General features: G+C 27.3%; 1 protein-coding gene across 3 annotated transcripts in view; it reads right to left on the reverse strand.

The window, feature by feature from the left end:
- Positions 1–25,423, reverse strand: part of LOC129913071 (uncharacterized) — a 407,284-nt gene that overhangs the window by 115,081 nt on the left and 266,780 nt on the right. The window contains exon 4 of one of the 3 annotated variants that reach the window (XM_055991492.1): positions 23,972–24,210. In XM_055991492.1, coding sequence (XP_055847467.1) covers positions 23,972–24,210 — 239 coding nt within the window. Of the gene's footprint in view, positions 1–23,969; positions 24,211–25,423 lie in introns of all 3 variants that reach the window. The other 2 variants (XM_055991491.1, XM_055991493.1) reach the window with 2 other exon arrangements.

Raw genomic sequence — 25,423 nt, forward strand, 5'->3', positions numbered from 1 at the left:
CCGTTTTCATCCTTACAGGTTATACACAATCAGATTTATTGACAGACACAATTTTGAGTCCAACAGACCCATGCAACTCATCATTTATTAACATTTTTGCTTTTGAACCTATTCAGATGAGCCAAAAAATATACTTGATTTTATGACTAGATTTGGTCTAGCTACCGTGTGAGAAGAACGGTAGGCCCCAAGACAATTTTTTTTCTCCTAAACTAAGCGCATAAAGATGTTCTCTCGTTACATACATAAAAAAGATGTGCCATTGCATTAAATACCAAGACAGGCCAAATGTAAAATGAACTAAAATGTGAACCTATTCAGATGAGCGGCAGTGTACTTTCCAAAAGTCTGTGTTTGTTTTCGTTATCATTTGCACAAAAGTTTATTTGGACCTTTAAGTCTATTCACCCAAAAAGGATTCCACGAATATACCTACAGCACACATATAAAATATTGACGGAAATCACACCCCAAAGGCATATTACCATCATCATCAAATATTTCAGCTGACTCTAAAACTTGCGCGTATATGTATGTATTTTCCTACGAAATGAGATTGTATAATTGAATATTTTCCAAAATTTTCCAACTACAAATATAAGTTCATACTTTTATGTACGGATCAAGTCAGTTTAGCTTCAAGCCAAATGAGCCACTATCCCGCACCGACCACAAATAATAACCGCAAAATTCTACGATATACCTTTAGGTATGAATATAAGTTTATGTTATGCATTTGTTGCTGATTCGTTTGTGAATATATGTGAGGTAAATACATATTTGGTATCCTGGAAAACCAAGTAATTAGTGATTTTACTCTGTATCCTCTTTCTCTTATTCAACGACTGTTGTTTGGGATTCTGGGAAAACTATTTATGTTTTCTTTTTATGTATTCAAACAAATAATAAAAGCCCCAAATTTCCATCTGATGAAAATGTTGTTGGGGTTGGTATTTCATAAATGTGCATTCCGAGTTGTAATTTCCTACATGTCATTTGGATGGTAACTTATTCGTACGATGGGTGGTTTTCTCTGACTAAAAAAAAAAACCTTTATGTCCTTTATTTTTATAAATCCTTTCAAAAAAAATCTACCTACATTCATATGTATTTCTTTATTATTATTGTTATTGCTATTTGCTGTTAACAAATAAAATGTTCATGTGTGTGTGTGAATGTTTACTGAAATATACCAAAGGACACAAAATTGAAAAATATTTCCTCTTTTTCCGACAACCAACGGCAACGTCCCGCTCTCATCAGGAATTCCTGCATATTCCGTAGGTAGAGATGTATCCTGATGGCAAATATTAATTTCAACCATCAGACCCAACAACGAGTAAAAATTTCATATATGTATAACTAAAAGGATATGACTTTTCGACGAGAGCAAAGGCATCGCAACAGTAGCAGAGCATCAGCAGCAAATAATAATAATAAAATATCACAACGATAAACAAAAATCAATATTTGATTTTAACTGAATGCACACATAACCACCAAATAGGATTTATTTTCTATTTTCCCAAAATTTTGCTTTCGCCAAAAGTTTTTAATATTAGATTACTATCGTTAAAGGGTGATTCGAAATACCTAAGTCAAATTAATTTTGTAAAAATAACAATTTGCAATTTTTAGGACTTTATTGTTAAAGCCTTTGGATTTCAAGAAATTTTTTAAGGGTTTATGTAAAGCAGCTTAAAAACCTACAATTTAAAGTTTTTTTTTTGAAATTTAAGTTAGTGAAAGTTGGTCTTCTTATAAATGTTTTTGAAATTAAGATTTTTAACGAATTTCTATGTAGAATCATTTTCAGTAAAAAAAAAAAATATATATTGTTAAACGAATCACCCTGTATAAGTTTTTCATTAGCCTCAATATTACTGAAAGCTTAGCGGTGCATTCTCAATAATGTGTGGCGAATTTTGAAAAACAAAAAAAAAAAAAAAAAAAAAACAGGACTTTATCCTTTGATCTGCTTATTAATTATTATTGTAATATTGGTTTTAATTGATTTTTACTAATCGACACACGCAAAGGATAAAATTATTAGTTGAACGTGATTTAAAAGAAAGATTTGTACAAATACTGGCAATTTATTTTTTGTAATCGCTTAAGCTGAATCTGAAAAGCTTTTAAACAAAAACTGAGAGTTATAGAACCCTCTTATTTCTGTGCTGTAATGCAAATTGATGAGGATTTTTTTTGGTAATGTAGGTATTTGAAAAATCCCTAAGAAAGAGTCGGAATTATTGCTTAAAAAGCTAATATCTTGGGTTTTATTGGTAAGGAAGTGCGCACTTATTTAATCTCGTTCTTCGAATAGAATGCACTTTGCATTTTGCAACTTTGCACTTTAACTTTGCAACTTCTGTGGCACCAAACTCCAATTTGCAAAATTTCTTCTTTGCAAATTTTGTTGCAACAACCACAAATTTGCAAATCACAAAGTACTTTTCTGGAAAAGCGCAAAGTTTTGCCAATTTGCAAAGAATTCTTTGATTTCTTTGCACCAAAAAAAAAACCTCTGCACTTTCCATTTCAAATTTTGCAAAGTTTTGCAATAATATGCAAAAAAAAACGGATGACCGTTTTTCGTGTTAATGATAACTTCAAAATTCTGCGTCATTCAAAGAATGATTGCAATTTAAAGTTAAAATGATGAAATTATATTGATATTAAAAATTCTTTTATTTTTCTTTAAACAAATTGCAACAAAGCAACAGTCTAAGTAACTATAACCAAAAAAATAACAAATGATAAAGTAAAGTACTACAAAATTTCAAACGATATCGTGGTTTGAGTAAAGAAAAGAAGATTTCAACCTTTTTTAGCAACGAAAAGAAGTTGAAACTATTTATTGCTTTACTTTGCAAATTTTCAAATTACGCAAAGTTCCCGCACTTTTTTGCTTTGCAAAAAAGCATCAAAAATTTCAAAGTGCTAAGTGGAGAACTTTTAAATTTTTGGTGAAACACTTTTCACTTTTACTTTGCAGATGAATATTATTTTGCAAAGTTGCAAAATGCAAAATGGAGCTTATCTTTAAGTATAGAGATTTTTCTCTGCTAGCATTTCACGAGTGCTAAATGCGTTAACAAAATTTCTTACAACCTATTTCAATAAACACTGATTCCACAGCTCCATTCACTTAGTCAAGGGATTAAAATTTCAACGCCTAAGACAGCCTTAACGTGCCAAACTGTGTGGAACATAACTCTAACCTTTAAAGTTTGACAGATTTTGACACAAACTAAAAGTTGCTGTCTGTCCAAATATGATTTCTTTATTGACATCAATAAATTTTTGTCTTCCATTCAACATCAATTTCCAAACGCCAGAAACGCACAATGACATTGCAAAGATATGCAACCACATCACTCAAAACACTTAAACTCTAGACCTTAACAAAAAAGTATAACAAGGAATGGGCGTTGGGTGTCTAGAGAGCCATCAATGTAAGGCATACTTAACTTTTATTTTTGTTTGTTGTAAGTGTGTGTATTTTTATAAAAAAGGAACTTAAAAAAAAAAATGTCGGCATCTCACATAACTCGAAATTATAATTTCAATATTCAAAGCTACCAAAAGCACCACAAAGCCTACATATCCAACACCCACACGTGGTATGAGGCTGACAGCAGGCTTGTTCAACGGTTGAACCTACATTTTATGAAGAGTCAGTATGGGATTAAAACAAAATTTTTAGAGGGCTCATAGTTTTGGACCCTCAAGACTAGGCCTATGAAAAAACCCTGTGGAAAGTATTCTTCTAGTAAATAATTCAGAAGTCCAAAATGTAAAAGGTTTTTTGAAAAATTTGTTTTCGAAATGTTTTTATTTTCCAAAATTTTCGAAAGTTATTTTTGAATTTTTGGGATGTGAGAAGATAAAACCTTTTTCGAAATTTCAGTTTTTGGAATTTTTGTACCTTAAAGATTTTGAGCTTAAAGTTGAACTCATTCCATCCCTGGTTTAAACACAAATCTCTTTGTGGCGCCCATTTGTATAACCAACCAAACGACTAGCATAGCCCCGCAAAGAGCATAGAAGACCATTTAAACCATGTCTGTGTCCATGTTCCGTTTTCAATTCTTTGAAGCAGCAGCCAGTAGAGCGCATATGATGCAGTATACATTTATTACTTTGATATGCGAAATGAATACGAATATAACGGACATATATAAAACTAGGTATAACTTTAACTCTGGCAATATACAAAGCCGTCTATACTTTTCATACAGAGGCGCGTCTGAAAGGTATTTATACAGAGATATGTATTTACGTTACATATAGGTAAGAGAGTAGGAACTGCTTTTTGGGATTATGTAGGTATTTGAGAGATTTATGATTGCAACATGGATTCAAATGCGTTCTATATAAAAGGGATTTTTTTTTTTAAGTTTTTTCTTCTTTCTAGGAAAATATTCAACACAAACAATTAAAGGAAGTGAAGTTGTAAGGATTTTTTCTTTTTAGATTTTTTTTTTTTTTTGAGTATTTGCTTATTTAGACTTTTTTTTTTTTAAATTTTATTTAAGTAAGCTTGGAGAGTTTTCGAATTGAAATTGTGATTTTAAGAAAATTGAATGTATGAAAGAAAACAAGAGTTTTACTTTGATGACTTTGAAAACAAACAAACAAAAGCATTCAAAAAGTAAGGACTTGTCTTTTGATGAAGAAGTCAAATTGGAACTTCACTTTCGAAAATGTATGAAAATAGTTAGGAATTTTTGGAGTTTGAGAAGGATCAGTTGGCTTGGTTGAAATTTCTGTATTTTCGAGTGCACTTTCCTGTTTTAGATTAATAAGTCGGCTGGGTCTAGGTTTTTTTTTCTCAGTTAAGTTACAAGTTCCTTTCTAAATCCAGCTTAGTTATTAGAAAATCACAGGTTAGTCCTAAAAAAGTATACTGTCTCAGAGAAATCACAATTTAATTCGATACAATAACGTTTTCTACCACGAAATAACTGATTGCTTGTAATAATTACGCTAGGTAAAAATAAAGGATGGCTCCGAAAAAGTCTTTTTGAAAAAAAAAGTTGATGAATTGAAGGGTTCCGATTTTTTTTTTTTTTGAAAAATCACGGACATTTCCGTTTAAATCACAAATAGTTCCGTCAAAAAATGCTTGAAAAGATTTTAAATATTAACCATGTTTTGAATTGGGCCAGAAAAACCAGAATATAAATCGGATAACAAAAAGATAGTTCCACTTCTTTTTTTTTTTTTTTTTTTAAATGAACCTTCCCAGTTAAAAATGCTCCAATCTCAATTTAGAGCACGAAACAATTCGAAAAAAACTGTTGATATGAAAATTTCTAAACATTGCTTTAGAGTGTTTTAACGATATAACCACGAATTGAATCAGGTAATCTCCGGAAAACTTCGATAAAATCACGTATAACTACTCCGTGAAAACTCTGTTTGCTCAGTTGAAATAACTTATTGATTCAGTAAAATTAAGCATTATTTGGCAAAATCATGGAGGTAACAGATACCAAAATTACGGAAACTTACGTATAGTAGTAAAGTTTGTGCAAATGCCTTCTTGTGTTCTGACAGAATTGGTAAACTCTGGTTAAATAAAGACGTAGTCGATGATATCAATAAAAGATATTTTTAAATAACGTATAACTCAAGTACAATTGCGAACGGTTTTACCTAATAAAATAAAGGCTCATTCAATAATAAATAAAGGTGATAAGATCACGGAAAGCTTTTTGAACATCACTTTTAGTTCCCGTAAAAAAAACAGAAACTGTACAGAAAGTGATTTCTTCCTCAAAGAAGGCTCCCGTACAAATAATAATCTCGCAAAAATTCGAGTTTTTCTGGAAAAAAGAAAGAATTATCCGACAATGACTTGAACGACAAAATCACGGACCACGGACAGATAATTAAATCACAAAGAGACCCGGTAACAACTTCTCCTGTTAGAACTATTCTATTCTTGCCAAAGAAAGGATTGGATCGATAAATCTTCAACTCATAAAATTACGGTTCAGTTCTGATAAAGTTAGGACTCATTTCAGTAAAATCACGAATTGGACAGATGACATATGAGAATTATTCTGGCATAAGGACGCTTTTGTCAAGGCCTTATTCGATAAAACTCGTAGATAAAGCTTTTAAAATCGTTTTGTAGAATGTTTTGCACGGGACTGACAATTTTTATTTTAGGACAAACTTGTGGGATCAAAATTGTATTCCGTGTGGAGGCAAAATTATTTGAACAGAAAATACTTTTAAATGGGAATTTGTTGAACATTTTCGATTGCATGGGCAATAAGCTGATTTTAATAAAACTTGTCTTTTACGGGACTGAAATTTTTCTCTGACAATTTTATGAAACCAAAATTGTATTATTTATTATATCCAAAAGTATTGAAAAACAAAATAACTTCATATGGGTAGGGTGTACATTAGGGTGGGTCAAAAAAATCGAAAATTTTTTTTTTGATTTGGTACTCCGAAAAATCGATTGCTAGACCCCTCTAGAATATACACACCAAATATGAGCTCTTTATATTAATGGGAAGGTCCTCCGCTTTGCAATTTTCCATTTTTACATCAAGCTTCTACTAAAAAAAAAATAATTTTTCATTAATTGACTTTTTAGCAAATTTCTTTTCATATTCTTGTAGGAAATTGAGCGCTCTACAAAAAAGGCCTTATACACTTTTTTCGTTTATCAATCCGTTGAATAGATATTTGAGGTCCAAAAATCGAGAAAATCTTTAAAAATTCGTTTTTTGTTCTTAATTTTGTAACAAATTGAAAAATTATAATGATCAAACGCGAAAGACATATTCTTGTTGAAAATTGATTGCTCCACAAAAAAGATCTTATTAACTTTTTTCATTAATCTAACCATTCTAAAGATATTCGAGGTCAAAGTTAAAAAAAAATATAAAAACATTTTATTTTTTTAAAAAATTTCTAATTCACTGAAACTTCATTATTTTCAAATTAGCAAGATATATTCTTGTAGGGGCTTAAACGTTCTACAAAAAATTCCTTGGAATGAAATTGATTGCTTTAACCGTTTAGAAGATATTCGTATCCAAATCGCAATGCAGACGGGTCATAAGAAAACTATTGAAATCAGTGAGCATTGGTTTGGATACGAATATCTTCTAAGCGGTTAAAGCAATCAATTTCATTCCAAGGAATTTTTTGTAGAACGTTTAAGCCCCTACAAGAATATATCTTGCTAATTTGAAAATAATGAAGTTTCAGTGAATTAGAATTTTTTTTTTAAATATAAAATGTTTTTATATTTTTTTTTTAACTTTGACCTCGAATATCTTTAGAATGGTTAGATTAATGAAAAAAGTTAATAAGATCTTTTTTGTGGAGCAATCAATTTTCAACAAGAATATGTCTTTCGCGTTTGATCATTATAATTTTTCAATTTGTTACAAAATTAAGAACAAAAAACGAATTTTTAAAGATTTTCTCGATTTTTGGACCTCAAATATCTATTCAACGGATAGATAAACGAAAAAAGTGTATAAGGCCTTTTTTGTAGAGCGTTCAATTTCCTACAAGAATATGAAAAGAAATTTGCTAAAAAGTCAATTAATGAAAAAATTATTTTTTTTTTAGTAGAAGCTTGATGTAAAAATGGAAAATTGCAAAGCGGAGGACCTTCCCATTAATATAAAGAGCTCATATTTGGTGTGTATATTCTAGAGGGGTCTAGCAATCGATTTTTCGGAGTACCAATTAAAAAAAAAGAATTTCGATTTTTTTGACCCACCCTAGTGTACATCATCTGACTAACAACCGGAGTAGAATTCCTGTTTCTATAAAAAAATTTTTTTAGGACTTAAAAGTTTTGTTTCATTATTGCATTTCTTTGTGTCTGAAATTACTCCCACATATATATAGAGTTGTAGACTGATCATCTGACCAAACCATTTAATTGCGAAGGGTTGCTTATTCTAATAAAACATATCTTTCACAGGAATGAAAAAGATTGATTTTCAAAAATGCCATAAGGAAATTGACAACTGACCAACCATATTTTTAATTAAATTCAGTTAAATAAACAGGTATAAATTGAATGTGAATTATATTTTAACAGAAAGACTGCATTTTGAATAACGAAAAGAAAACAGTTAACAGAATAATGAATTCGTGCAATAACGTAAGCAAAATATATGGACTTGTTTTTGTATCTTCGTGATTCAAAAAATCCTTAAAGGATGTTTAAAAAAAAAACATTTTTATTCTTTCACTTTGCATCAAAACACTAAAACCAAACTATAGGTCGGAAGATTAAATTGAACAGACAAAACAGAGTTTAATAAAAGTTAAAAGTGCTTAACTCAATCCAGGTATGTTAAACCCAATCAAAAACTTCAGTTTTTAAATAGAAAAGTCCTATATACTTTGAATAAAATAAATTTTTTATAAAGTTTTTTTTTTTTATATTAAAGCTTTTATACCCGTGTGTTTAAAACTTTTGATATATATTAAACTTGGCTAAAGCATATTTCAGTCGTGTCGGGTGGATTCTCTATGGGGGTACATTTCAACTTTCAAAAATATTCATCGTCCTTGCAAAGGTATCTAGACTATGTGTGTGTGTGTGTTGCCTATGATGATGATTATGAGTATGTTAGTCATTGCACTGCCATGGCATTACCAACCACCCCATTTTGGTCCCAATTCAACTTGGTCATATACTACAATTCGTCGTCGTCATGCACACTGACCATTAATTATGCCAATCCACTATATCCTTCATACTATCACACACACACACACATATGGACAAAGAATTTTATATGAAAGACATCAACTCAACTGCACTCAACTCAATACGGTAAACCATGCCAAACCAAACCCAAACCCAAACCCAAACTGAACAACAGCAGGGAGTTTATCCCTATACCTATGTATATCCTTGTATCGCAGGATATACATACAAATGTGCATGATGATGATGATAGTAATACTCTTCTGATGAATGCATCATAGTCATCATCATTATCGTGATGGTTGTACAAATACTATACACACAAATAGCAAAAAAAAAAAAAAAAAAAGGATACGAATATACAGCAAAAGATGAAAAAGGACCTCATTCCTTTTAAGACCACAAAACCGCAACAACCATTCACTATACTACTACTACAACAAAAACAACTCTGGCTGCACCAAATATACCTACACACCAGCCAGTTCCATTTCGCCCCAACACAACTTCTCGAGTACTCTACTCAATTTAAATATAATCTGCTTGTTGGCTGGGCTCATCCATGTCCATGTTGTTGCAGCAGTAGCATCAGGATATTTTATTAATATACCAAAGAAAAACAACACACACCAGAGAAGAAGAAAAAAAGAAAAACAATATCCTTAATAATCAAAATTTCTCCCTTTTTTCTTTATTATTTTATTACACTGCAGAAAAGGAAATTGAGCTAGCAAAATGCTTTTTGAACAATGAGATTGTTGGGTATTTTTTTCTTTCTGTGAATAGTTTTTTTTGGAGGTGTGCAGGATTTAAGAATACACCTTGAATGAAAAACAAACAAAACACAAGGAATTTCAATGTCAATTTTTTTTACTGTTTTTAATTTAAAACTTAATCTAGACACGATCTCAATTTTTTTTTTAGAAAAATCTCCAAAAAGAGGACAAAATATGTCTCCAAGAGTCCTTATAAAAAAGTGTATAATGAATTTTGGCAAAACCTACGGGGTTATCAGTTCATCTTTCTATTTATGAAGCTATATATCTAACTTCCTCATATTACAATCTCGAAATTGTTTATTAGTTTTTGTTTGCATTTCTTAATTTACATACATATAACCTGTATGCAATATTCTTAGAAGCTATCTGACTATTCCACTATTCATCGAGTGTACTCCCTTGATGATGATTTTATCTCAAAAATACAATCATACCACATGCTCATGTGCAGGCTTATACCAGTTCAAATGAAAACTGGTTGCATTTTTGTTTAAAAGTCAAAAAAAGAAAAAAAAAAGTTACACATACACCACAGTGACCCTCTTTAATTTTTGTTTTATATGAGCAAAAATGGAAATCTTAGTAAAAAATCTGGAAGAAACATGGAGTATTTAAAATAGTAAACCTAGGGAGATTTTTAATAGGGAGCTGGTGAGCTTTTTGTTTTTTGTACAAAAATATTTTAAATCCATTGAAAAAAAAATATTTGAAAAAAAATCTATCAAAAACTTATAGTTGCTTTTTTTTTCAACAAAATCGTGGGAGCCGTTTTTGACAAAATTTAATTCTTCCAAAATTGGTATATATGAAAGATACCGTTATTATTGGTGCTAAAAAATGAATTCCAAAAAAAAAAAAAACCCTCAGTACAATCTTTAAAAACTTCTACATAGCAATTTTGAAAGGAACTGATTTTCTTTTTGGAAAAAAAAACGCCAGAATATTTCTTTAGGTCAAAATTGGAAAAAAACACCAGAAAATATGTAGTTTGGAAAAAAGGCAGACATATTGGAAATTGTGCCAGACAGCAGCTATGGAAAAAGAGTCGGAAAATGAATGGAAATTAGGCCAGAAAATAATACATTCTGGCTTAATTTTCACATTTCGTTTTGGAAAAGGAGCCTGAAAATTTATAAAATCTGGTTTATTTTCCATTTTTATTTTGGAAAAAGACCAGATTCGCGCTGCGGTGCAACAAACGGCCGAAGAGTAATCGGGCTCCACGATAGGCCCCCCGTTAATTTATTGTCTCAAAATGCAGTAAAAACAAATGTTTTTTTTTATAATTTTGTCTTTTTTTTAACCAAACAAAATTTAACATTTTGTAACAAAAACTGTAGCTTTAAATTATGATACTTAAAATAATTAGGCATACGAAAATTAATTAGCGATGTTACGAAAACTAAATTTAATTATTTTAGTATTTTTTTCTGGCTCTTTTTCCAAAACAAAAAAAGGAAAAAAACGCCAGATGGTTTCTGCCTTTTTTTCAAATTTTTTTTTGTCTGGCTTTTTTTTCCATTTCATGAAATGGAAAAAGCACCAGAAAAAATTTTGGAAAAAATGTCAGAAATTCTGGAAATTTTCGCAGAAAAGTTTTGCACTTTTTACTTAGGAAAAAAAAAACCAGATGTTGTATGAAAATTTTTTTGGCTTAAAAAAAAAAAACTGGCGTAATTTCCTATGGCGTAATTTCCGGGAGCCTACATACATTTCAGAGAGCAATCAATACTGCAAGTAAAAGAACGCTTCCAAAAGCATAAGCATTTGAATCGATACCCCTGGAGGAATTTTCCAAAACATCATCTTTGGTTTCATACTAGCATTCTAGCTTCTATAAGATCTTACGGAAGCTTGCAGTTATTTCTGTTACGCTAAGTGACAGTTTGGTTACGATACCGTCGACCAATATGGCCCCTATACTAATTTCAAATATTAAATCTTACCAAGAAGAGGGGTAAATGGAATTGATGAGTCTAAGAAAATGCAAATCTGTGTTGAAATTACTAAAATCGTAGATGCGGATGCACAGTAGGTAAACAAATGAAACTAAAGAAATATTCGTTAACATACAACAGTGTGCAAGAAGTACTTACCAGGGAGTACTTAAAAGTAATACTCGCTAAAGCGTCATGACAAGAAAGGTCACTACCACAGCTTCGGTTACAAGTCTAAAAGACACAGCTTACGGATTTGGGGAAAGCTTTAAGCCCCGACACACTCAATAAGAAAATAAATACTTGGTTTTTGGTATTAGCAATGACTTGATTTGAAATCATTTGAAATTAACTTAATACAAAGTTCTAAGTTTTTCATCAACATTCTTAAAAGGTAATTTTTGTTGGTAATAAATTACCTAATATTGCAATGAAAACAAGTCGAAAAGTCGTCTTCAAAAAAAAAAAAAATGCCAAAAACACCCTCAACAAGATTTTCAGTTTCTATAATCAAAGAAGTATTCTTTCATTCAAAACACAATCCTAAATCAATCTTATCAAAAAGTCTCAATAAAAAGAAAAAAAAGCTAAACTTTCAACCTTCCATCTTTATTGCCAAGAGTAAAACTAAAAGGGCAAACATATTACCAACAACTATCCTACTTTTACCTTTCGTTATGTGTGTTTTTTTTTTATTTTCTTTTTGTCCCTTTCCCATAGAATCCAATTGACATTTCCTAAACTCTTTTACTTAACTTTTTCGGGAAACCATTTGAAACGAACAACACTTCGACAGGAAACCTTTACCTATTTGATTTTATTTTCAATCCTTGTCTTTTTCCTTCTTTTTTTTTGTACATGTTTTGTGTATATGCCAAAGTTCGTGGGAAAAAAGAAAAACTAACGATATTGAAGGTAGTTGTATGATGTTGGTGTTGATTTTTATTTTTTTGTATATTTTGTGCAGTTAAGGGAATTTGAAAAAAGTTTCTTTTTTCTTCATAGAACTAAATAAACAAGCCAAAAAAGCAACATTTACAAAGTAAAGAAGCTTCTGTTATCCTTCTGTCTAGGAGAACGATCAAGGAGAAGAAAAAAAAAATCTGAAATGTTCATAGTCCTTGATGTTTTTGGCAACTATATGAGAGGATTCCTTGGATGGAATATTAAATTCCATATCTCTCATCATTTTATCTTGTCATCATTTTTGTCGTTGTTATACAAAATTTCATATTTTTTTATTTTACCTTTGCGGAGTTTTTTTTGTTTTGTGTATACAAATTTTAAACATATTTATCAAAAAAAAAAAAGAAAAAAAAAATAACTGATAAATTTTTTACCTACATAAATAATTGTTCTTTTTTTTTTTGTTGAAATTCCTAAAAAAGGTGATAAAATATTGTGTAAATTTTTGAAGATAATTAAAAAGTTTTTGCTTTTCTTTTTTATAAGAATTAGGCTTCCAAAAGAAATGCCTCAAAGAATTTATTCAAGAATGATCCCTTAAATTTTATTTTAGTCAGTTTTTGGGAAGATTGTCGAATGTATTAAATGGAGACCAATGCAGTTAAGGTTGTATATTAAAGTCTTTTAATGATGTTATGATCATCATTCTGTCATTTTTATATAGTTTTGTTATTTTTATATAGTTTTGTTTTCATGTTTAAATCATTTTATAAAAACAACATAACAACTTACTTATTTTTATAATTATAAAAAAAAATTATTATCATTCCATTTATATTATAATTTTAATTGTTTGAGAAAAAGCAATTAAATTTCATTTATGCGAATAAAAAACAGCCATTCATAAAAAAAATAGTCAACGGACATATATTGAATTTAGATTTTCTTTCAGAAAAAAAAATAAAAGAGAAGTATTGGAAAGAAATCTAAATTCAAAAACAAAAAAAAATTGAAAAACAAAAAAAAATTAATTTTTTTTTTTTTTTTTTTAATTTAAAAATATAAAATACTTATGACTAAAGAGTTTTTGTTTAAAGGGTCCTCTCTTTTTTTTTTAATAAAAATAAAAAGAAAAGAAAAGTTAAAAAAAGTGTTGTTTTTTTAAGGATAACAAAAATAAAAATTTGAAGTTTTAAACAAAAAATATTTATATATTTCATTTTTTTTTTTTTTTGAAGACATACTGAAACTAATAAACTATACACTTAAAGAAGAGTTACACATAAAATTATGTCATTAGACTCAGACAGGCATTTTTTTTTTTATATAACAAACAAAAAATATTTGAAATAAAAAAAAAAAAAAAATATTTAAAAATCACATTTAAAAATTCACTCCCATTTCAATTTCCAAAAAAGAGGAATTATAACTAACAAAAACCATTAAAGCCAGACTCGTACACAACAACAGTTTAAATAAACAAAAAAAGAAAACTAAATATTTATTAAAAATAAAAACAAATTATTGGCAATGAATTACACTAAAGGTAACACGATAGTTTAAAGAATTACAAAAAGATGAGGAAGAAGGAAAGATACAATATATCTAAAGAATATTTTTTTTTGATGGATAGCAGAAAGAAAGAATAAAACAAAATAAAAATATAAAATCAAAAATATAAGAAAAAAACACATATATTCCACAAAAAATATGTATATGTATAGGAAAACAACATTTACTTTCAAAAAGAATTATTAAACTAAAAAAACTAAAAAAAAGATTTATATATTAAATTGTATAGAGGAAATTTTTTTAAAAATATTTATTTGTAGGTATAATAAAAAATTAAAAAAAAAGAAATAAATAATGATACTAGCGGTCACCGGGCAGCCCATCCCAACATTTTCTTTTTTTTTTTGTTTTAAATATAAAAATCATGTATATATACCACAGTGTATATATATAACAATTTGTATATGATAAATAGCAAGTGATTTACATAAATTATTGATTTTACTTAAACCCAAAAAAAATGAAAACCAAATTAACGTATACAACATATATATTTATATTATTTATAAAATTAAATTGAAAAATAATAAAATTAATTTATGAAATAAAATGAATCTTTATGTACAGCATTTTAAAATAAAAATATTAATTTTTTTTTTTTTTATTAAATAAAATTTTAATTAAAAAAATAATTAATTATATTTATAGCTAACATTTTTAACAGGCATTATGCATTCTTACTGAAATTTGATTCCTTAAACAGAAAAATTAAATTGAAAACTAAAAACTTGACTTAAATGATAAAAATAAAAATTTAATGTTATTTACATATAAATAAATTGTATAAAAAAAAAATGAAACACAAGGAATTTAATAAACGAGACGAAACAAATCAGAAGTGACATCTATTTGAATAGGTAATGACAAATGTTTTTTTTTTTTTTTTTTGTAAACAAAACTTACCAAAATATTTATATATTTTTTTTTTTGGGTTAAATATAAACGAAAATCTGTTAACATTTCAAAAAAGTGCGTTGGAAAAATGTTTGATTTTATTTTTAATTTTTTCTATGAAAATAAATTTTAACAGAAATAAATTTTTAGAAAAATAATTTAAAATTTGCCGATGCGTATATTAAAGCTCTCTTTCTCTCTAAGGGTGATAAAGTGAAACAAAACAATGTTTTTTTTTTTTTTTTTGTTATCAAATATTTAAATTTAAAGAATATATAAACATGTATTTCTTTAAAAATTATACAAATGAAAACAGATAAATTAATAAAAAAAAAAAATATATATATTTTTGGGAAGTCTATTTAAAAAAAAGTTTGGAAGCTCATGATCGCAGGGTTTGTAGTTTTTTTTTTATCTTATTATACAAAACAATTACAAAAAGCATATTTAACCCGTCTCCAGTATTTCACATGTATATAATCTTATTTTTGTTTTTAACTGTATAAATAAATACCTCAATAGAATATACTTGATACATATAGTACGTAGAAGTGAGTAGCTAATTATTCGAATTTTTTTACTTAAAGTACAAAAAGTGAGTAAAAGTGTGCTGCAATATTTACTAGAATACAAATCGTGTTCACAAATTGCAAAAAAGTTTTAAAAAGTGTGTTTTTTTTTTTTTTTTTGGATTTTGAAGTAATTTTTTTTTTATAGTAATACATATTTTTATAGATAGTTGATATTTTTTTAATGAAAAATTTTACATTATGAAGTTGAGGAGTGAATTTAAAAATGTTTGTTTATTCATTTCATGAATGAATGATGAATGAATATTATTTAATGGCTTTGGTTATGAATATAATTACACTCACCAGTAGGTTGTTGGTTTTGGAGCATTTATGTGCATAATTAAATGTTTAAACGGGACCTTAACATATCAGGAAATGAAATATAAAATACCGAACAAATGTTTAAATACATACATAGTTACATATAAACATTTACATATATGTAATTTTTAATTGACATTAAAATAAACAAACCTACTTATAAAATATCAAAGATTCCTAATTTTAAATCTTAATAAACTAGCTCCCATTTTGTTTTGAATATCCTTAAAAATGATTTTAAAATCCTTTAATAAATTACACTGAGCCAAAAAACAACGTAAAATCAATCTAAACCACTTTGAATCAATGGAAAATCACTACATTTTTAGCCTAAAGTGGAAAATGATTGAATCAAAGTAGCACACTTTAAATCAAAGTTGTTCACACATTAAATCAAAGTTGTTCACACATTAAATCAAAGTTGTTCACACATTAAAAAAATAAAAAAAGTAAAACTGGCATCCGCTGAGGATCGAACCTGCTATACCTGGGTTGACAAGCTTGTGCTTTACCACTGTGCCATCTCACTTATAAAAATTGATGTGACAAAATGTAAGTTAAGCATAGGACGACTTTTTAGAAAATTAATGAATATATTTTTCACCATTGATTCAATGTAGAACGGATTCAAAATTACTACGCGTTTTTTCTCTGGGTGTAAGTATTTGTTATCAAAATTTTTGTTTTGCTAAACCTACCTACCAACTTCGATTTTATAACCTCAATTAAAATTATTTAGAACCTATGAATTTGTGGTCACCTATCTTTTAACAAAACATTTTTTATTTCAGTTTTTTTACTTACTTATTGTTTTTAAATACAATAATAGTGTCCATCTAAAAAATATTATTTTAATAATTTGTTAAAGTAAAGATTGATTTTTACCAAATCTTTTACAATTGAAAATGAAAAAGTCAACACATTTAATATGATGGGTAGTGGAAAAGTGTATTCGTCATTTTGTTGTTATGTGGAATTATGTCCCAAGTTTTTAAGGAATGTGAATAGAAAAAAAGGTGTAATGGTCTAATTTTGGTCTCCCAAGAGCAGTGAGATGCATATGAGGGGCACATGCTGCCATCCTGCCATTTACTTCTTGGGCTTAACACAGCATTTGCGGTAGGTTCGAAGTAGGTTCTATTCAAAGATTCATTTCAATCCGAAAGATTTTTGGATAAAAAAAGGCTTTGCATATAACTACATAGCTTCCATCTGCCTTAAACTCGTCAGTAAATCCAAATTTGAGGCGCTCAGCTCTAAAACAGCCTAGCCTACATTTTCAAAAAAAAATTAAACTAAGTACACAGATCGAACCGCAATAAAACAATTTACAATATAATAATCATTTTTATCAAAAAAACAAAACCAACTTCCATGGATCAAAACTAGGTTTTATGGTTTTTCTCACAATTTCTATAGCTATAACTGGACGAAATTGAAATAAGAACACACTGCAGGCACCAGCTTTCCAATTCAAAAATAATTATCAAAATTGGATCACTTAGTCCAAAGTTATGAGGTAACAAACATTAAAAAAAAAATACAGACTTCCTTTTTGGAAGTCGGTAAAAATACGTTCCCATCAAATAATATTAATTAGAGTTAAAATTAGAGCCAAAAACTCTTTTCACTCTAGTGGAAGCCATTTTGGCTTCACAGACAAAATTTCCTAAACTAAGTAGGTATAACAAATGTATTTTCAGAATACAAAAAAATATCAGACCTTAGCAGACAAACTAAGAATTAAATAATATTTTTTACTTGCTCTATAGGGCAAGTATTGGTTTCGTGTAGAAAAAAAAATTGAGGTTTTAATCAAAACCAACATTACGATGATGGAGAAGATCAAAAAAGTGGTTTTCGTCATGCCGTCCGTCGGTCTGTGCGTCTGTGCGTCCATCTGTACATCGAGCTAGGGCCTAAACGGATGGATGGATTTGCTTGAAACTTGGTACAGATGCTTTTTACGCTATTCCCTAGACCGGTTCTTTTTTATTTTTTTCTTTTTAACGCATATCTCCCATATAACGTTTTCGAGGTATTGCAACTTTCTCGAAAACGGCTCTAACGATTTTGATCAAATTTGGTATAGACTTATTGATTCTAACAAAACTGCGTTTTTAGTTTTTCTCAAAAAATGCGGAGAACGGAAATATGGCGGTGCCGTTTTTCAAAAATTGACATATTTTTTAATTTCATATACAGGGTGTCCCAAAAGTAATGGATCAAACGAAATATGCTGAAGGGCCAACTTTAGGGCTCTCAGAATTTGGTAACTTGTTCATCCCAAATCCTTACGGTTTTCAATTTAATGCAGTTTTTGTGAAATTTCGAAAAATCCCGACTTTGCAACAGTATTTTGCTTCCTCCGTTCATAATTGATTTTTGTTTTTTACAATTCTTTCACTAAAACATTGCCTTATAATAAGAAATAATTAATTAATCAAAATATTTTTTATTTCATACGCCATTTTGCTGCAAATTAATTAACAGTTCCATGTTTTATAAAAACTTTATTTCTTTCTTTTATTTCCGAGCAACACCCTGAAAAAAAATTGTATGGTGCGGCACTGGTTTATTATTTTGAAAACTTGTCGTGTTATTGCAGTTTTCAAAAATGTATAAAAGTTTCCAAAGTTGAAGTTAGAACTGAAGATATTACAATTTAAAAGCAACAAAACAGGGATTTTCAGTGAAAAATAACAAAGAAAAATAAACACATTTTCTCGACTGTTGTTTGTTTATTTCTTTTTAAATAAAAGCCTCGATTTTTGTTTGTTATTTTGCTCTGAAAACCTCTGTTTTTTTGCATTCAAATTGTAATATCTTTCGTTCTAATTTCAACTTTGGAAATTTTTATACATTTTTGAAAACTGCAACAACAAGACAAGTTTTCAAAATAATAAACCAGTGCCATACCATACAAATTTTTTTCAGGGTGTTGCTCTGAAATAAAAGAAAGAAATTGAGTTTTTATAAAACATGTAGCTTTTAATTAAATTGCAGCAAAATGGCATATGAAATGAAAAATATTTTGATAAATTAATTATTTGTTATTATTAGGCAATGTTTTAGTGAAAGAATTGTGAAAAACAAAAATCAATTATGAGCGGAGGAAGCAAAATACTGTTGCAAAGTCGGGATTTTTCGAAATTACACAAAAACTGCATTAAATCGAAAACCGTAAGGATTTGGGATGAACAAGTTACCAAATTCAGAGAGCCCTAAAGTTGGCCTATCAGCATATTTCGTTTGATCCATTACTTTTGGGACACCCTGTATTTCATCAAAGCATAAGTCAATTTTATTAAAAATTTACAGACATAATTTTGAAGTATAAAATATAAAAAAAAAAATTTTTTTTAAAAACATTTTTGAAAAAAAAAATTTAACTTTCGATTTTTTTTTTCTCGACACTAAACAAAATCTTAGATTTCCAATAGATATTTAAGATAAAGATACTGTGAACTACAAGAGCAAGTACGTGCGACCCAGTCGTGTATTGTATTTTTTTTTTTTATAACTATTAAGAGCCATTAAAAAAGAAACCCTGAAAATATGATTTTCTTTAAACCCGTTTTTCTCAAAACGAGATTTTTGGGGTTAGGCCGTTTTGGCGCTGAGCACCTCATTTAAACCATTGATAAAAAAAAAAAAATAAATAAATGATGTGTCTTTAGTCTTCAGTTGTATGGAGAACAAAATTTCAAGTTGAGTTTTTTTCTCAATTCAATTTAGGTGAGCAACGCATCATAGCAAATCGCAGCATAATTTTAAACAACACAATCGGAAACTCTATACATATAAATAGAGAATTATATTTTTGGTTTGAGCTGTTTTTATTCTCTTAACATAATAATCTTATACGGCTGAAATAAAATAAAATGCACGACTGGGTCGCACGAACTTGCTCTTGGAGTTAAAGTTGCTTAAATTTTTAAGACTTTTTATATAGAAATTTGGGAAAAAATAAAATTCCTTCTTTAAAAAAAATAAAATAAAATCTGAAATCAAATTGCCCTCCAAAACAAGTATGCAGTTTTGATTGATATATTAACATGCATTTTTAGAAAAAAAAACTTCAAAATCGTTAGAGCCGTTTTTTAAAAAACTAATTTTTAAATTTTTTTTTTTTGGAAAAAAAGTTTTAAAATAAAGTTGGTATGCCATTTTGTAGAAATCACTAATCAACATCTAAAAACAAATTTTCAAAATTTTTTTTAAAAATCCAAAAATTAATTTTTTGGAAATTTTATTTTTGGTTTATATTTAAATTATATAAATGCTTCTTCACAAAAAGTTTCGATGAAATCGAATAAGCAGTTCTATGGCAGGTACGGTTAGTAATGATTTTCAAACAAAAATTTTTTCATTAGAAGATAGACTTTAGCTTTAAACTAACATTTAAATTTTTTAAACAAAATCGTTGGAGCCGTTTTTGAGATATTACAATTTTACTAAAATCGGTATATGAATAGTACCGTTAATTTTGGTCCAAAAAAATTAATTCCAAAAACCCCTCTGGAGAGTCGCCAAATAACGCTACATACCAAATTTGACATTAATCGGTCCATCCGTTTAGGCTGTAGCTATTTATACAGACAGACAGACAGACTGACAGACAGACTTCCGGGACCCACTTTTTTGGCATTGTCTACCATCGTAATGTCATGAAAAATGTTACCTCAACTTTTTTTTTGTTGTACGAATGCATAACTTGATATATAGTACCTATATCGCAAGTAAAAAAGTACTCATTAAATTAAATGGAAGGATATGTCCTTTATTTGAGCAATTTGGATAATTTCTTTGAAGACGTTGAAAAATATAGAAAATTAATTCAATACCCCTGTTCGATGGTTTTTGTGTGATTTTGATCGAAAATAGGGAATAATTTTGCAAAAAATGCATATTTAGTGATACCGAATTTGAGAAGTTTAAAATTAAAATCGTCAGCGTAGTTAAAAATATAGGGGCTTTTTTCCCCTAATTGTAGTTTTTATGATAAGTAATGATTCAGGTTAATAAACTACAAAATAATCGATGACTTGAATTATCGAAGGGTTATTAATTCAAATTATTTTTTAAATTTAAATTTACTTCAAGGAACAAAAAAACACTTTGCTTTCTTTTGATTTCACCTGAATAGGAAGGCTAATCAATTATTTCTACTTGCCACAATTATATTGTAAAGAGGTCATAATTTTGAAAGTGTATTGAATCGATTTTAAACATTTATTATTGTATATTTTTAAATTTCTGTAAATCCATAATTGTGAACTCAAATTTATAATTTAGATTTATTAATTTTGTAGAACAAAATTAAAAAAAAAAACACTAGTTTAAAATTATGGAGTTTTTAAAATTAAGAATTTTTGGATCCAATAAAACTGTTTCTTAAACCTAAATTTTAGAATAATTTCACAACTCATGTTTCTAGCTCAAATGAACAGGCTTGTTTCCACAATTAGGGAGCGTGGACAACCCTTGTAGTTTGAGACAAACGACCACCCCATAAAACTGTTTCCAAAGTGATAAAAAAGTAACCTCTTTTTTACTATCTATTTTCCAATTAAGTATTTTCAAATTCTAATGGATTTGTATAGAATTTAAAAATTATCAAAAAAATATACATACATTCATACAATTTTAAAATGCAGAACTTATAAGATTTAAAGATCTATGAATTTCAGCATTCTGAACATAGAAAAGTAGAACATTCATCTACCGAATATTGTTCATATATTATAAACGCTGACCCCTGAAGACAAAGGTTTAAGATTGAGATATACATTCATTTCATAGGTATTATATAAAATATTTTGTTTTAAAATATTTAATACAAAAATATTATACGTAAAAAACTATGTTTTGAAACTGCAATGGTACATTCTGAAAATAAGAATTGTTATTTTCGAAAACGTGTATACCTATTCATCAGAATTTCGTCTCTTTGTTTTAGCTTTGTCTTGGTTTCAATGTTTTGGAAATACTGATCCACTAAAACTTAATTTTAAATTTGCAATATTTTTGGTGATATAGAAACTGCACATAACTCCACTCAAAATTTCTTGTTTGAAAAATTCTTTTATGCTAGTCTATATAAATTATAAAATTATTTAAAAAAATACAAAGCTAAATTTATTGATCCAGAAGATAAAATACCTAAATGTTCTTCCTAAAAATAACTTGTTTGGTTACATGTATTGTTTCAATACATTATTTTCTTTGAAATCAATTTATTGCTAGTAAAAAAAGAATAGTGTGCATTTCCTAAACAATATTAAAATTTAAAACTATCGCATTTAATTTTATTTAAATTTAATTAAATTTAAATACTTTTTTCTATTAAAAATAATTGGATGGGTGCCCTATTTGTATTGAGATGAAATACATTTTGCTCTATAATCTTGTTTATATACATTGTATTTGAAATAATAATAATAATAAAAAAAAACTATTAAACTATAACTAAATTTTTAAAAAATAATCATTGACTCAAAATAAAACAAACAATAATGTAATAAAACTTTGTATATATACATCATGTAGTTTTCATATTTTTTTTATAATAAAAATAATTATAATTAAATAAATTTTAATAATAAAAAAAAAAATGTTGAATGGGTTAGACGGCACACACAAGGACACACACATAATAATTTTGTCAAAATCAAATTATTTTTTTTTTTTAAATTAATTTTTATAAAATTTTAATTTAATTTACAATAAAAAACAGAAAATTGAAAAAATAAAATATTCAAATTAAAGGCGTATATTTATAATCTTTTTACATTATGTATATTTTTTTTTTAAAATAAAACTAATTTATTTTTGTTTGTAAAAATTATACCGTGCATATTAATATTAAATAATAAAAAAAAAAATTAAAGAAAAATAAACTAAAATTTAATTTTGACATAAAATCCGAAATTGAATTTAAAAATAAAGGAAATAATTTTCGTTTTGTAGACACACAAATATATATATTTAATTAATTTAAAAAAAATTATGGATTATTTACACATGAGAAATGGCATGAAGTTTAAAAAAAAATTATATATTTTAATACATTTTTTTTTCTTGGTGGGGGAAATAACAAAAATTAAAGTTAAACTTTAATTTTGTATATTTTTTTTTCAGTTTCTTATGTAAAAGCACACACATAGTTATTGAAAAGGAAACAAATATATATTTTTTGTATATTTATATATTTTGTAATAAAAAAAAAAAAATATTTACATGATAATTATTTACAGTTAAAGGAAAATGAAAATTAAAAGTTGAAACAAAAAAATAGAAATCAGTAAATGAAAAGGAAAAATTGAAATTTTCTTGAATTATTTTTTGTTTGTCGCTTTTTTGATAAAATATTTTACAAAAGTTGGGACGGGTTAATCTGCTTTTCCGGTTTTGTGTTTTTTTTTTTTTTTTTTGATTTTTTTTGTGAGAAAATTTCTAAGAAAAAAGGTTGTTTTTGTGAAGAGAGGACCCTTTATGAATTTAGTTTGTCTTTTTTAAATCAAAAGTATGAGGATAATAATATTTACATGTATGAAGAAAAAAAAAAAAATAAAACGCCTTTCCAAAATAAATAAAAAAATTCTTAACTTCGTAAATTATTTAAGACCATTTAAGCCTTTGGCTTGTTATCAAGATTTTTTTTTTTACAATTTTTGAAGGATTTTTTTCTAATCGGTTAATTTAAGGAACAAAAGTTCCATGAAAGCTTAACGTTGAAGATCAAGTTTTTTTTTATTTGAAACTAAAAGTCATAAAACGGACATTGAGGAGCTCAAAGCTAAAATGGTTCTTAAGATTTTTTTTTATCGCGAGGAAATAAAAAAAAATTATTTTCTGTTCGCCAAAGGAAAGAATAAAATAAAAAAAAAAAAACTGTTTTTAAACCGAACTGAACTCGTAATGGATTGGGGACATAGAAGGAAGTGGGATAAAACAAACGTTTAATTAATAAAAAAAAACTGTATATAGAAAAAAAAAAATTAAATACATAATAAACAAGAATTAAAAATGTTTTCTTTTTTTTTTGAATAAATATAATTTTACTAAATGAATATATGTTAAACTTTTTAATTTTTAATCAAACGCATAATCATTATATTTATCATATATATGTAATGCTAACAGAAAACTAAAAATGTTTTATATAAATAAGAAAATGAATGTTTAAATAATAAAAAAAAAAAATAATAATTAAAAAATAAATTAAAAAAAAAATAATTTAAATAATTAAAATATAAATTTAAAAAAAATGCTTACAATCATTCATATCATCATTGGATCTCATAATATACTGATCCGATGAGGATAGTCTTGAATGCCCGTTCAAATTGGGATGAGCTCCCCCCCTATGATCACTTTTCAATATGCTACGCATTGCCATTGCAGATGGATTCGACTGATGCATATACATACTGTCACCTTCGCACTCACTTTCTTTATATTGTAGAACATTTTTATGTTTCTCATAGATAACCAGGCACCGATGACATCCTTTCCTAGTTTTTTCGTACATTTTTTTTTTTTCAAAATCATCATTGTTTTTTTGGGCGTTTCGAAAAATATCGCAGTTATAAGATAGCGAGTTGGTAATTTCATCGAAACGAATTTATTTTTTTTTTCAAATTTTTTTTTTGTGATGGGGGAAAAGATACGAAAAGAAAAATTTGTATAAATATTATTTTTATAAAAAAAAAATAAAAATTGTATTTTTTTTTTAATCTTTTTTAATAAAAAAAAAAAATGAAATTTTTTTTCTAATGATAGATTTATAGATACTTAATAACATTAGACTACTAATAACATATTTTTTCAATATATTCAGAAAAAAAAAACTGAAATTAAAATTTTTCTCAAAATAAAATTGAAAAAATAAAAAACTTATGAGTATTAGAAAAATTAGTAACATCATCCCAAATGCACGTTTTCTTTTCAAAAATCAAATTAAATAAAAAAAAACGTATTTGTTGTTCTACGAATAAATATAAATTAAAACAAAAATTTCATTCGCATTAACTTAAGATCAATTTTATAAGAAAAAAAAAAAAATAAATAATTTCAGCAGTTTTTTTTGTTTGTTGTTGTAAATTCTAAACATTTAGTAAGTGGATGCAAAATTTCGGGGAAATAGTATATTTAAAAATAAATGAAAAAACAAAACACATAAAACACAAAAGAAATATATATAGAGATTTGTTTTTTTAATTTAAACAAAAAAACAAAAAAATATTACAGTGGAATCTCGCTAACTTGAACACATACGAAACCAGGCCTGTTCAAGTTTTTGAATTGTTCAAGATACTGGAACATATAAAAAGTCTTCGTTTTTGGACGAATTCAATTTGTTATTATAAATTAATGTAAATGACATAAAACACGATTACAAAAGTAGTATCCTACATTGAGGAAATTCAAACTTCTGTTGAAATACAATTTATTTGTTCAAGTTAAAGAGCTTCAAATATTTAAATTATTCAACTTATAGAGTCAACAATAAAAAAGTTCAAGAAAATAGGATGTTCAAGTTATTGGATTGTTCAAGTTATCGTATGTTCAAGTTAGCGAGAGTCCACTGTATATTTATTGAAACACACGCACACACATGAAATAAATATTTATAATTGATGAACACTCATACGAAATTCTTTTCTTATTATTAATGTTTTTTTTTTTTTTTTTTTTTTTTGAAAAGCTTATATTCTAAATTTTTGT

The sequence above is a fragment of the Episyrphus balteatus genome, chromosome 3 (genome assembly GCF_945859705.1).
Source record: "Episyrphus balteatus chromosome 3, idEpiBalt1.1, whole genome shotgun sequence".
In the NCBI taxonomy this organism is placed as follows: Eukaryota; Metazoa; Arthropoda; class Insecta; order Diptera; family Syrphidae; genus Episyrphus; species Episyrphus balteatus.